The sequence below is a fragment of the Musca vetustissima genome, unplaced genomic scaffold (assembly GCF_032173495.1).
Source record: "Musca vetustissima isolate MV318-11 ecotype Yass unplaced genomic scaffold, APGP_CSIRO_Mvet_v1 utg296631, whole genome shotgun sequence".
Classification (NCBI taxonomy): Eukaryota; Metazoa; Arthropoda; class Insecta; order Diptera; family Muscidae; genus Musca; species Musca vetustissima.
This window is the reverse complement of record NW_026873735.1, coordinates 1-15,101: the sequence shown is the minus strand read 5'-3', so window position 1 is coordinate 15,101 and position 15,101 is coordinate 1. Positions and strand designations below refer to the sequence as shown.

The following is a 15,101-nucleotide window of genomic DNA, read 5'->3' as shown; positions in this document are numbered from 1 at the left end:
GCCTGCAATCTTACACAGTTTCATGGAGGGGGAGAATGTTTATGGCAATGCCATGAACGGCGTTCGCATAAACACGAACGGCGTAAAAAATGAAATTAACAACGGCGGCAAAAAGTGGTGGTTGGCGGTGGGGTTTTCTTTTATTTAAGTACCCACACATACACAAAGCTAACGGACCCTACATTCAGCTGACCAAAACAAAAACAAAACAAAATGATATTTTGCCGGTTTTGTTGCCCTTTGATTTTGGAAAGTTCAGTTCATTTTTGACAACCGAGAACCTAAAATCGTACGCGATCCCCCCTCCAGTGAAAAAAAAAAACATACAAAGAACACACAAAGGAACAAGTGAAACTTACAAAATATATCAATTATAAACCAAAGGAAAAGAAAAATATACAAATAGTTATACACAAAAACACCTGAATTTCACAAACACAAATTGTTAAATTAAACAAGAAAAATAAATACAAATTAAAATTACACAAATAAATTGAATTGTACATAAAGTTAAACTACACACACATAAAGTTACAAATATTAATAAATAACACAAAAGAACTGAATTATATTACAACACAAGATTAAAATTTAAGCCAAAAAATAAATAGAACTAAACCTATAATTGAAATAATTAAAACCTAAAAAATTTCCTAATTTAAACCTAAATATTGCACTGCCCTAATAACCCTTGAATTATCAGTTACATAACCTAAACCTATATATTGCACTGGAATTACATTACCTAACCTACATATAAATATTGCACTTCCCATATCATTTAAATTCTCATTGGAACTTAAATCTACCTAATCTAAAACAAAGTGTATTATATATATATATATATATATATATGAAATAAATAAAATTAATTTGTGAATAATTTTCTTAAAAATTAAAAAATCAAAGTTTTAATTGGCAAAAAAAGAAAAGAGGTAAAACCCCAAACAATAGCTATGTATGGTATAAATATAATCTTCTATTGTTTGATGTATGTGTGTCTTTACCAACAGAGCTCTTTATTTCTGTGTCTGTATGTGTGTACGCATATCTACAGTATTTAAAATTTTAGATTTAAGAAAATGTTTATTGTGCTTGTTAGCAAATAACCTGGATTAATATTACGGATGAATTCAATTACAATACACATTTTTATGGATTATTTAAATAAGGAACTAATTTTCTCGAGCCATTTGAGATTTTACTGTTTAGCTATATGTGTGAATATTTGTGTAGGTGTCTTTGTAAAATTTTGTAGGTACATTGAATTTAAAATAGAAGCTATAGACAATATACACACTTTTAAGGTATTCATACCTCGTCCCGCAAATCACAAGATACTTTACATACATGTACATATGTTAGACATTAGGACAAAGTATCAAATTTACTTATGTTATAAGAATCAAGATTGGACAAAAACAATTGAATGTTAAGACATTGGTTTCTGGGATAATATGAATTAGATATGAATTTTTTGTGAACATGTGTTAATATTTGGGAAAATAAATGGTTTTTATGTAAAATGGTAATGGGGTTTGGTAGTTCCATACATTTCGTTAAATTTGTGTTTTATAATGCTATCATTTAAAAAATAAAAATACTCTAAATTAAGAAATAATAATAGAATAATAACAATTAGAAACCTTGTTAATTTCTTCCGGTGCTTTTTATATATTACACCCTATGTATCTAATTCAAAATTTATTGTATACGGAGTGAGCATATTCAAGTAATTACAAATATTGGTTTTTAGTTACGTATTGGATTATATATGAAGGTATAAATTCCCTTTCCTCGTAGACCCCCATTTCGCTTTATTTAATATTGTATACCTATTTTTACGGTTGGGAGCCAATTTGATATGGTATAACATTTTGCGGTTAACTTTTGAATCATTCTAACAAGCTGAGAAAAATACGAAATGTTGGCTATTTATGGAGGGGTACCTACGGGAGTGGATCCATAGGAACTATTTTCGGAATCTATTTAGATTTATAATTTTTAAGTTCTAAAGGAGTGGATCGATAGATTGCATCTGCGTATATGATCTAGATTTATTGGGATGGGTTCAGATCGGATAATCAAAAAGCTTCGTATTAGTTTTACATATTTTAAAAAATGGTTGACCCATGTAGGGAGGGAGGTGTGGCTATAAATTCCATTTTCGGAGTGAAAGAAAGTTTGACAAAGGTATTACGATATGCACAGTTTTCGCCTAATCGAATTCTCTGTTCGCGTTGGTCAATCGGACATTTGGCTTCATTCTAGAAACATTAGTTTCATCGCCCTTACATGCAAAATAAATAAAAATCATTTATTTTTCAGCAAAATTTCGACAATTTGTAGGTGGCTATACTTCGATATTTTGGCTTCTCATTTGGTACAAAATTTATTGTTTTAACCGAATGGGTTTATAATTAAATTCTACAAACACTAAAATATCCGTCCAAGTTTCAGTATCGCCTCCATATAAAGATATCCCAATATTAGTTCGATTTGCACGTAATTTGGTATAAAGTACTGAATTAGGTCCAGAATGATGTGTGCTAAATTTCGGGAAAATCGGGTCAGATTTAGATATAGCTCCCATATATCTTCCGATTTAAGGTAAACGGCGCACCAAAGCCCCTATATATCTTTCGAATTCCACGATATCTGGCACAGGGCATTGAATTTGGTCCAGAATATTCTATGCTAAGTTTCGTAAAAATCGAGTCTGATTTAGATATAGCTCCCATATATAGTTTTGTCCGATTTAAGGTGAATGGAGCTCAAAAGTCCCCATATATCTTTCGATTTGCACGAAATTTGTCATAGGGAACTGACTTAGGTCTACAATGATGTACTGAAATTACTGCTTTACTACTTTCCTTACTGGTTTCAGCCGAATTTGGTCTCATTAGGTTCTAGTTTCATATTTTCTGTTCTCCTTGAGCGTCACATCTTCCTACCAAAAATTACCTGTGCATCAAGATTTTGGAGGGTGGAAAATTCTTGTTCCCCAATTCCACAGGACAAAATTAGGATACATTGCGTGATTTTTTGCTGGCGAACTTATTATTTATTGAACAGGGATAGTATCGGTTCATTATTAAAAATTTAGATAACCGGTTTTTTACGTCGAAAATTTGCATAACTATATATGTTTTGAGAAAATAATTCGGGCGAATATAAAATTATAATTTTTTCATAAAAATTATAATTATACCCTACACAACTATGTTGTCAGGGTGTTATAGCTTTGTGCAGCCCCAAAATTTTGTAACGCCGCGAAATATTGGTCCTAGACCCACCTGTAAGTATACCGATCGTCATATCTCGACTAGCTGAGTCGATATAGAGAGTCGATAGATAGTGTGTCCGTCCGTCCATCCATTATAATTTGTAAACACGATACAGGTCACAGTTATCGACCAATCTTCACGAAAATTTGCATGTAGAATGGGTTCTGGGCAATGAAGACCCCTATTGTTTTTGGAAAAGATCGGTTAATATTTAGAGGATGAAATGGACCAAATACTTAATTTTTGTCGGTTTTTCTGGTCGCTCCAGCGGCCACAATTATGGCCCAAACACCGCGAATTTTGGCAAGGAGAAGGGGATTGGGCTAAAGAATAAGCATGCCTGTTTTGATAAAGATCGCTCAATTTTAGCGGGTCAAATGGGCCCTGACTTTTGTGTGAAAAATAACAAAATTTGTATCCTATATCGTATAGATTTACCCCTGAAGGGCATAGACCCGAGAAGTTGATGATAGTATACCCAAGAGGAGTGGTTGATCTTTAAATTGATATCAATTTTATTGCCGTATGTACTCGGATGTGGGAGTTACACGTACGTACTCAGATATTATTTAGTAACCCATTACCACTCTAGAGGTCGAAATATACCGCTGATTGCTTTGAAATGTTCCTGGAGATACCAGTTATGGTCAAGGACAACGCCTATAATTTTCGGCGATGATCAGATAATAATTTTGGGATGCAGTGGACCGAGAATTTAACTTTTTGTGTTATTTTTTTGAGTCGATCTATAGGCCACAATTGAAAGCCCAACATCATAACATAACCCACGGTAAAGAGAATCTGGACAAGTAGAGCCCTCGTCTACTGAATATTAGTAATATTTGTTGATCTTTAGCCGGGTTTCATGTGGGTGCAAATAACACAAAGATATATTTTCGTGGAAGTTGTGTAGGGTATTATATGGTCGGCCCCGTCCGACTATACTGCTCCGCCCACTGATTTTTAAAATAAATTAAATTTTTGATTTTGAAGAAGAAAATATATATAATTATCTGGGTTAAGGACGAAATGGACACAAATGTTATCTCAAAAAATACATACAATAGCTACAAATCAAGATATGAAGCTATCCCTTTAAGTATAATAGGGTCGCCAAAATGATAAAGCCATATCTCCGCACTTTGACCTATGGTGTAATCATATAAAGGTACCCTCCATTATCAATATCAGTCCATGTAATACTATAGCCCCCGCTAAGCATGGCGGGATTAAACGGGGATGTTGACGCTGGATTAATGTTTTGAGGATTTGACCTATTTTCAGGGACCTAGCCCAATTTTACAATCACCGAATCTATACTTTCAAATTTCTTTTTTTTACGGCAATATTTTGCCATGGCGTAGAATGCACATAAAAATCCCGATCAATTTTTAAATTTTAAATGATAAAGGCTAAACAAAATTCGACTCGACCTAACGATGTCGTTACTTGTATTTTAATTTGAAAAATTTCGTACGGAAAATGTTTTATTTGGAAATCGGCGTTTCTTATCAGATATTGACGTATCTTCGAACATTCGACATGGGTGACGAACAAAACGAAGTTTACTAAAACTATGTCAGGTCAGTTCATCAAGTATATTGTTAGTTTTAACATCTATAATTTTGACCTCAATGCCCTCCGAATCTTTGGAGTTTGCCAATTCCAAATTATTTATTTATGGAATTACCAATGAAATATGCTTTAGTGTACAAACCTCCTACCTTAAATCCAAACCAATGTTGGTATACGTATTATTTGTGTGTGTATTAAAATTGCATAGTGAATAATGAAAAATGTGTTTTAATTTATTTATTTTTTTTTAATTGTTTAATCTGAGAATGAAAAATGTTTTTACAAAAACAAACAAAATCTAATTGATTTACAAAATGCTTTAAAATGAATGTTTTTTTGGTTTTTTGTTTATAAAAACAAGTTGATTTGTCGCAGTGACGGTTTCACTACTTCATGTCACAACTACGTTTTGGTATTTGCCACAAACAAAATTAAAGACGTACACTCTAAATGAGAAAAAAATGTGAGTTGAGTGTTGAATTGATGTCGCTTTGTTTTTTTTTTTTTTTTTTTAATTGGACGGCACAGGTTTGTGGTAGAACAAATCGGAAAAATAAAACGAAATCTTTGCTACTTACCCTTAGTGGTTTTAAATCCCTGATTAATGGCTCGTGTGGTTCGCACTGCCGCCCGATAAATGCGCCAGTAAAAGAAAAGCATTACAAACATGGGTATGTAGAAGGAGCCGAGGGCGGAATAGAGAACATAACCGCGATCATTTGTTAGCTCGCATTTCCAGGGACAGGGTGGTGGTGGTGTTAGTGGTGGCGGCGGTGGTGGTGGTAGTGGCGATGATAACGGCAATGAATCCACATAGTCATATGTAGTTGATGGGATTTTAGTGGCTTTGCTGGTAGTTCTACTTGTGCTCGTGCTAGTGCTGGTGATAGCACTGTTGGCACTCCGGCTGCTGGTGGTAGTTGATGAGCCATAGTCATCATCTGTTATATGCTCCGGACTATAGGTTTCATAGTTGGCATTGGAAAAACTTGCCGACGACGAGCTATCCCCACTGCCACTGGCATCAAATCCGCCATATTCACCATCTTCTTCATCACCATCATCATCAGGTCGAGATTTATGCTCATGCTCATCATATGTAGTATCCTGGCCGTCGTCCATCGCATAATCATCATCAGCTACAATTTTAGCCGATGCAGCCACAGCGTTGACATTGTGATTATTTACATTTTTCGCAATCTTCTTAGTAACTAAGTGGGCATGGTATGGATCGTAGGGATTAAATGAATTATACATGGATGAGGACGACGATGATGATGATGCTGCTGCTGAGGCTGAGCCTGGCAAGGAAGATTGGGCCTCCATCAGCCAGTCATGAGTAGTTACAGGTGGTAAATGGGAAGATGTTGTGGCAGCCTTTGGCCTGTGGCGCTTTTTTCGGTGTAAAAACTTGGACGAAAATGTGGAAATGAAAGGTGGTGCTGCTGGTGGCGCCGCAAACGGTGATGAGGACGACGAGGAGGAGGATGAAGGCGACGACGACGATGATGTTGTTACTGATGAGGGCTCATTTGCAACTGTTGTTGTACTAGTGGCATAATAAAGCGTATAATTTCCCCTGGTGTATGTTGGCTCTGCCATTGGCTGTAAATACAAGAAGAATAACGAGAACGAGAAAATGAGATGAGAAAAAACAAGAACGTAAGATAATAAAGTACGTCGTGGGATTAGCAGCAACACTACACTGACGATGAATATGTCCATTGCAAGTAAATAAGCCGGCAAATGTATGCTAAGTGGTGTTGGAATTATGTTTATGGTCGGTCTGTCGGTACGCCTGGGTATGCTAGAGAACATTTGAATAATTAAATCTGATTAATATGAGAAAACTTTTCCACAACTTACACACACACATACACAACCGCTGACACATAGGGAAGCACACACAGCCAATCTGCATGGCAGTTGAGGTGAAGTGGAAAGTTTTTCTGTGAAATTTAATTTGTTGTTACTATAATAAAAGAAATCTACACAAACACACTTTGAGAGGAAGTAATAATTGTTGATAATTTTCAAGAAAGGAAGAGGACATAGGGATGTTTTGCGGTTTTTTGAAGGTCGAATTAAAAGCTCGTTAATGTAGGCATAGAATTCGACGAAACAGTGGAAATTATTAAGACAATTTAAATTTTTTTCTGAGAAATATATTTTCAGGAATAAATTATGTATTTAATTTCACAGAAAAAAGTTTATAATGAATCTACATAATTAGAAACCGCAGAAGTGGAATCCACATTTTGTATGGAGTACAAACGAGCACACTGTGAATAAAGCACGAGTCAATATTATACCCTACACGACAATTAATAGCTACAAAATGGACACCTGACATCCGACAGACGTAACGACGTATATGTACCCTTAAAATGAAAACGAAAAAATATGTAAATGGGGACCCATTCAAAGCAATTTTGACGCAAAATAAATAATAACACTGTGACACATTTTCCAAACATGAAAACCTTGAACCAATCTGAAATGGTATGCCAACTGACTTGGATTCTTGGTATACCATTTGTATAAAATTAAGTAAAATTATGTATGGAAGCTATATATAAATCCGAAAGTAATTGGGATCTAACTAAGTACGCAGAGCAAAATTTTATATCAATCGGACAAACCTTAGAAGTTGGTGCACCATTTACATATAATTGGACGAAATAATATATGGGGGCTATATATAAATCAGAACCGATTTCTACAAAACTTGACAGATATAAAGCTGGACTAAATTCAGTATGCTGTGCTAAATTTTGTCTTGATCGGACAAATATTGTGTGCTTGTTGCAGCATTTAGGTAAAATTGAATGAAAATGTATGTTGGAGCTATATCTGAACCGATTTTCTCCAATTTCAATAGGGCTCGTTCTTGGGCCAAACAAATTAGCTGTGATCCGAAATGCGATCTGTACAAAAGTGATTCTATGCATATTCTCAAAAGGAGCCATGTGCCTATCTCGTTTCCTTTTGTCTGGTACCCTGTACCAGAGTGTGGTGTAGGGTATACAAATCAAATCCAAAGTTTTAAGAACAGTTGTTTAGTTTTCCTTTGACTATCTTCCAGTCAAATATTCCTTTGAAAATGTTACCAAATGTATCGAAATTTGGTAAATTTTTTGTGTGGAAAATAATCTAAAAAATTAACCAATATTCAAATCTATGTTTATTATGGATGAGCACTCCATCATGAGCTGAACTTTCAAAGTACCTTAAACCTATCTGGATTATTTATACGGGAAAAATTTGACAACCAATTGAAACATAAAATATAAAATATAAATTGAATTCGATTGAAAAACTTAGCAAAATTTGGGAGATGCCTTTTTTATGGAAGATCTCCCAAAAAGTGGACCAATATTGATAGTTTTTGGTAGAATGATTTGTTACCGAAAAGCCCAAATTTTTCTTTGAAGATACCCACGATTTGAATTTCCAAGACCCATGTTTTTGAAAGCATTTTCGGTATTTCGAAGGTTAATTCGTTGTTCCGGGTTCTTGAATAGGGAGCGACAGTATTGCAAAACTATTTCGAAACCAATAAGGAAAGTAGTAAAGTTGGACGGAGCCGACTATATAATACCCTTCACCACTTTGAGTATATTCAACAGATGCATCCTTATAAATGTCCGAAATCGTATAAACTAAAATATGTTATCTTTATCTAGCTGTGAACAGACTTAACTCAATCATAGACATGTCATTCTGCAACCTATGCTAAATTTTTCATACGGACAGATATAGATTCGTTTGTTTGCAATGGGGCAAAATTATATAAATCGATTTAAAGCAAATCTCAATGGGACCCCATTGATTATATTGATCGAATATATATACATATATAGACCATGACTGCATTTTTATAATAAATCTGATAAACATTAGGAGTTTGGTGCACCATTTACATGAAATCGGGCGAACCTATATATCGAGGCTATATCCAAATCCGAACCGATTTCAACGAATAAGATTATACTAACTTATGTACGTTTTGTGCGTCATTTACTTAAAATATACAATAATATATACAAATCTTAACATAAAATCGTATGAAACTATATATGGGAGTTATATCTAAATCTGAACCGATTTCAACAAAACTTTATACTCGTTATAGTAACTTCAGTACGTTGTGCAAATTTGTGTGTCAATAGGCCATATTTTGGGGCTTTGTTTCACCATTTACTGAAAATCGGACGAAACTATATATGGGAGCTATATCTAAATCTGAACCGATTTCAGTGAAACTTTCCACACAGTAGCTTATACTAAATTCAGTACGTTGTGCAAAATATATATGGGAGCTCTATCTAAATCTGAACCGATTTTTCCCAATTTCAGTAGGGTTCATCTTTGGGCAGAACAAATGAGCTGTGCCATTTCATCCAATTCGAATCATAAATGCGACCTGTACTTTGTTGACAATTTAACATAGACAGACTGACTGACATGCATAAATCGACTCAGAAAGTGATTCAATGCATATTCTCAAAAGGAACCATGGGTCTATCTCGTTTCCTTTTGCCTGTTACAAACATATGTACCAAGACATAATACCCTGTGGCACATTGACATAACCTCCATCTGTAGGTCACTTTAAGCATTTTCGCTAGTTTGAAGGTTTTAGTAGTCTGTGTTCTTTGGGGGAGAATAAAACATTTGCAGACCATTTTTCAGAAGAATGTATGTCCTAAAGTAGCCGGAAAAAGGCGAAATCCCCTTTTCAGAATTTTGAGGTTTTAGTTGCATTTTCCCACTAAGGGGGCTGTGATAGAATAAAAAATTTTCAGGAAATGTTAAATATATGCCCATGTTTTAATTAGCTCAATACAAAGGTCTATAGTATTTCTTTTTTTTTTTTTTGTATGTTGAATATTCTACCTCAATTTCCCAACATTATTGTCTGTAACTTTGTATTTAATTTTTTCAGACAATCTTCTAGCAGATCATTTGTAATAAAGTAGCCGCCATAATAAGGTATCTACCATAGAATGACCACTACATGGTGAGGATATAAAAAGTTCAACAACGCCGTCATTTTAACTTGTTTATGTCTCATTGGGGTTTATGATTTTATTATTATTATTTTTATTTAAAGATTTTATTATAATTATTATTTTATAATTCCACCAAACATTATCGACAACCACATATACATGGCTAATTTTCTGAGAGATTTTGAAATAGTTATCCAATGGGCTTCTAAGGATTGAGCTAGTTAATTGATCAGCTACTCCACGCAATAATCTGGCCTGTATTACTTGAAATTTATTAAATATTTACCCATGCTTTAAACGAATCGACACGTTTTATCAAAAGTTCATAATTTTATTTTCATGAACAATTTATTTTTGGTTTATTAAACCCCACAATTATTTGTCGCAATTTTCTGCCAGCAACAACAGCAAAGGTCGATGGAAAAGTTTTTGTTTCATTTTTTTCGACAACCACATGTTTTAATTCTTTTCCACAAAATATATATCACGTGTCGTCGTACAATTTTTTCTATGAATTGAAAGAACAAGAACTTTCTTGGTTTTTTATTTTATTTTTCTTTTCTCAGTAATAAAATAAAATCCTTAGAATTCCAAGAGGTTTATAAAACCAGGTGTAAGTAGAAGCTTTTGTTCTTCAACAATTTTTGGTTTAATTGACAAAAAATTAGAAAGAAAAAACTCATTGTTACGAATTGTTACGAACATTAAAGATGTGGCAAGAATTAAAGTAAAAATAAAAATATTTTGTACCAAAAATAAATGTCGATTGTGAACAATGCTGTCAGTCAGTCTGTCAGTTACACAGCAGCAGCTGATACTGCTACTACTACTGCTTTTTAACTTGTAATTTCTTTTTGGTACTACAAGCAATATATTGAAGGCTTATTACACCGCTTGATATTTGATATTTTATTTGGTTGCTTGTTTGTCGTCTTCGTTGTTGTTGTTGCAACATTTTTTTTAAATTTGCCGCTACAATGCGATGAAAATACAAAAGGATTTCAGTTAATTATGCCTTCAGAAAAATGAAAAAAAAAACAGTTTGGCAACATTTTTTCGGTTGTCACTTTGCGCCTTAAGACCTGGGTCATTGAGAACATGGTTTATACGAATGGCTTATAATATGCTGTATTGTATTACATGGCATTGTAATAAAACTTTCAGTTTTTTTCTCGTTTTTATTTATTTTTTTTCTCTTCTTCTACTTGTTTGTCCTTTTTGTTACGTTAAGCAATGTCTGTCGAATAGTCCGTCCGTTCTTTTTTTTCGGTGAAATTGCCTTGAATGTTTGTTTATTTTTTATGTTTGTTCTCAATTGTTATGGGTTTCCTTAATTCTTGCTGCTGCTGCCGTTGTTGTTTTTCTTGTTGGCATACTTATGTGCTTACTTATGAATGTATATCCTTTTTTTGTATTTATGCATATGTATAAAAATGTAGATCGTATACTTGTCTCTTTTACATATATGTAAGATAGTATGTGAAATTGTAAAGAAGATATGAGGGCATATGAGTTATTCCGAGGTAAATTTTCCAAAAAAAAAAAAAAAAAAAAAAAAAAAAATTAATGTTCATTTCTAGGACTATTTCAGTCGTGGATTTTTAAAAGAATATTTTTTCTAGGACCAAACAAGGCGTGGATTTTTTAAGGAATAAAAGGCGTTGTTTTTTTTTAAAGAAAAATTTTTTAAGGGTGTATTTTCAAAGAATATTGTTTTCAAGAATTTTTTCAATGGTAGATTTTTTAAAATAATATTTTTTTTTAAGAATTTTACAGGCATCGATTTTTTTAGAATATTTCTTTCAAGGACTACCACAAGGTGTAAGTGGTTTAATTAAAGAATATTTTTTCAGGGACGTCACACAAAGCGTGTGTTAGATACCAAGCAACGGCTCTGATTGGCTTTAACAAGGCGAAGCCCAGGCTTATCTTGCCCCCTATTTCATCTCAATTGTGGGCAGTGACCTCCCCGCGGTGTCACCTGTGGTAGCTATTTTCATCACTCGTTGAAATAGTGAGCTAATATGTGCCGCGAGTTCACCTAACAGAACTATACAAATGGGTTGAGACGTTGGGTTACTTAACCACACTCGGAAAACCGAACCTACTATGAAACAGCAACGAAAAAGAAAATCAAACTCCCCAATGTTGATGATCCCCGCAAACGTATAAAGGACCACGATCATTAGCGGATGTACTTAAGAAGTGCAAAGCCGATATTATTGCCTTACAGTAAATGCGATGGAAAGGGGCTGGCGTAAGTAAATGAAATGATTACGCCCTGTATTATAGCTGCCATGAAACGAGACGTGAGTTTGGCTGCGGATTTATGGTTAACAGGAGAATAAAAGACCTCGTATCCAGATTCACTCCAGTAGATGAGCGAATTGCTATAATCCGTATAAAATTCAGCTAGGAGATTTTAATGGAAGAGAAATATTTTTGGTCCCACCGTCGGAAAATTCAGCCTCAGAATTCAGAAACATCCAACAACGGCATGCGGTTGATTAACTTCGTATAAAACCGAAGTTCTTCTACATCAGTCTCATTTGCGCCCATGCTCCAACCGAAGATAAAGATGAACAGACCAAAGACATATTTTACGAGCGCCTAGAAACTGCATATGACCGTTGCCCTGGCCATGACATTAAAATTCTGCTAGGAGATTTAAATGCAAAAATCGGAAGGGAAAATATTTTTGGTGCCACCGTCAGAAAATTCAGTCTCCATGAAGAAACATCCGACAACGGCATGAGGCTGATTGACTTCGCGGCAGCAAAAAACATCTCGATATACACAAGGCCACTTGGATTTCTCCTGATCAAGCAACGAGAAATCAAATTGATCATATTTACCAGCCGAACTATTCAAGACTGGTGGTCACATGCTGGTCAGGAGCATGCACCAGCTGGTTAGTACAATTTGGCTAGGCTTGGATTTATTAAAGAATATTTTTCAAGGGCCAACTGAGGCGAGGATTTATTAAAGAATATTTTTTCAAGGACTACCACAAGCCGATTATTTTTCAAAGAATATGTTGTCAAGGACCAACGCAGGCGTGGATTTTTTAAGGAATATTCTTTTCAGGGACCAACAAAGGGATACATTTTTTAAGATATATTCTTTTCAAGGACCAACACAAAGATTTTTAAAGGCGTGGATTTTTTTAGGAATTTCCAAATAAACCTCGAATGTCTCATATCAATGAAGGTTAACATTTACAATGAGCTAAATAGCTTACAAATTTCTTTAGCATGTTGTTGAAGAAAAAGAGAAAAAAACGACAGCAGCAACAATAACATAAAAACAAAATGAAATACAAAACTATGATACTAAATGTGGGCTAGCATACGAAGCGTAAAATTGCCCAAAAAAGGAAAGTAAATTATTGTACAGCAAAGTAGCATTTTGCCAATTTCCTTAAGTAAAGTCCATAGACATTTTGTGTATGGATAATGTCAAAAAAATTCCGTTTTGGTACTAAAAAATGGTATTTGCCGAAAAGTATTCTGGCATTTCATTGGTTGTTTAACTGCAGTGCCAAATGTTTGGTAGAAAATATATTCGACACATTTTGGTCAAGTTTTACGAGTTTTTAAGTGCCAGCAGAGAATTGAATTTATACCATGACCCAGAAATACGAGTAATAATTTTACAAGACATTTCGAAATATGGACACAACTAAAAATGATTGTGGTGTTATTAAATAACTCTTCAAAAAAAGCTTCTTGTAAGAAACACAATTTTTTCAAGGACCATTACAAGGCGTGGATTTTTTTTAAAAAGAAAAATATTTTTTAAGGACTAACTCAAGGCATGGATTTTGAAAGAATATTTTTAAGGACTAATACATGGCAAGGATTCTTAACCCTTTCAGTGTTTTTGTCGAATATATTCGACATTTAAAAATACTCTCTTTCTTTGCGATTTTTCGGTTATCCTATGTACCGTTACTATTGAGGTTTTTGTTTTTGCTGAAAGACAGGCGAACCTGGGTTAAAATGCGAATTGCTATTTTTTCTAAACTCTATGCCTTTATATGATCTTAAATACACAATTTTATATTTTTATTCCGACAAAATGTTTTCCTTTGACACTGAAAGGGTAAAAAGAATACATTATTATGGACCAATACATGGCCTGGAGTTTAAGTAACCAACCAAGGCAAGGGTATTATTTTTAAGAATATTTTTAAGGACCATTAAAAGGCACGGTTTTTTTAAAGAATAATTTTAAGAACCTCTACAAGGCATGGGACATTTAAATACTATTTTTATAGACTACTACAAGGCATGGATTTTTAAAGAGTATTTTCAATGAGAAATAAATTTTTATTTTAATATGATAATTTAAACATTGCTTTCCTAACCCACATTTAATGATATGTTTCCTTTTTGCCAGTTAGTTATTTATTATATACTTCCTTTAAACAAATTTTCCTTGCTCCCTCAGGATATCTTTTTAATTAAATATCAACCAAACCTCATTTCAAAAAATTTCCGGTGCTGGATACATTTATCCGTTATAATATTTGATACGATAATAAGATTTTAAAGTTAAGAAGCATTTACATGTTCCCATATACCCCAATGCATAAACAACATACCACCTTGGGCAATCCAACAGAGACCACAAACAGTTTGTTTTGTTATCGAAAAAACACCCTTAAACTTTAATGAAAATAAACCCTTTAAATTTTTTGTCACCTACCTTTTGATCTTTCCACCCCACCAACGGTGGAAAACAAATGACGAACGATAAAACCCAAATGCCAGCAATTAGAGATTTGGCCCTTTTTGTCGACATAATGCTGGGATAAGTAACCGGCCTTGTAACCGCCACATAACGATCCAAAGATATGGCACAGAGATTTAATATTGATGCCGTGCACATCCATACATCAACGGCCAACCAAATGCGGCACCAGACATCACCGAATATCCAAACCTTGAATACAAAAACAGAAACAACAACATAAATACATCATAATTATTTATTTAGGTTTTGTTTTGTTCGGGGTTTTCCAAAAATAACCGCCAGACCGCATGGCGTATGACTAACATTAATTATTTGCTGAAAATAATTTATAACACTCATACGCATACGTGTCCGTAGTAATGCTACATGAATTTCCATTCCATTTCATCACATCTCTTTACTCACCTTAAACACCTCCCATGTAGCCGAAAATGGTAGCACCGCCAAACCCACCAATAAATCGGCC

The 15,101-nt window shown here is 34.1% G+C and overlaps 1 protein-coding gene across 1 annotated transcript; it reads right to left on the bottom strand.

Moving 5' to 3' along the window:
• Positions 1 to 5,417: 5,417 nt before the first annotated feature.
• Positions 5,418 to 15,097, bottom strand: LOC133327749 (octopamine receptor Oamb-like; the record flags this gene model as incomplete). Its single annotated transcript, XM_061536293.1, has 4 exons — positions 5,418 to 5,920; positions 6,407 to 6,467; positions 14,588 to 14,824; positions 15,041 to 15,097. Coding segments are annotated over 4 exons (843 nt in total), but the record flags the coding sequence as incomplete, so codon positions are not given.
• Between the last annotated feature and the right edge of the window lie 4 nt (positions 15,098 to 15,101).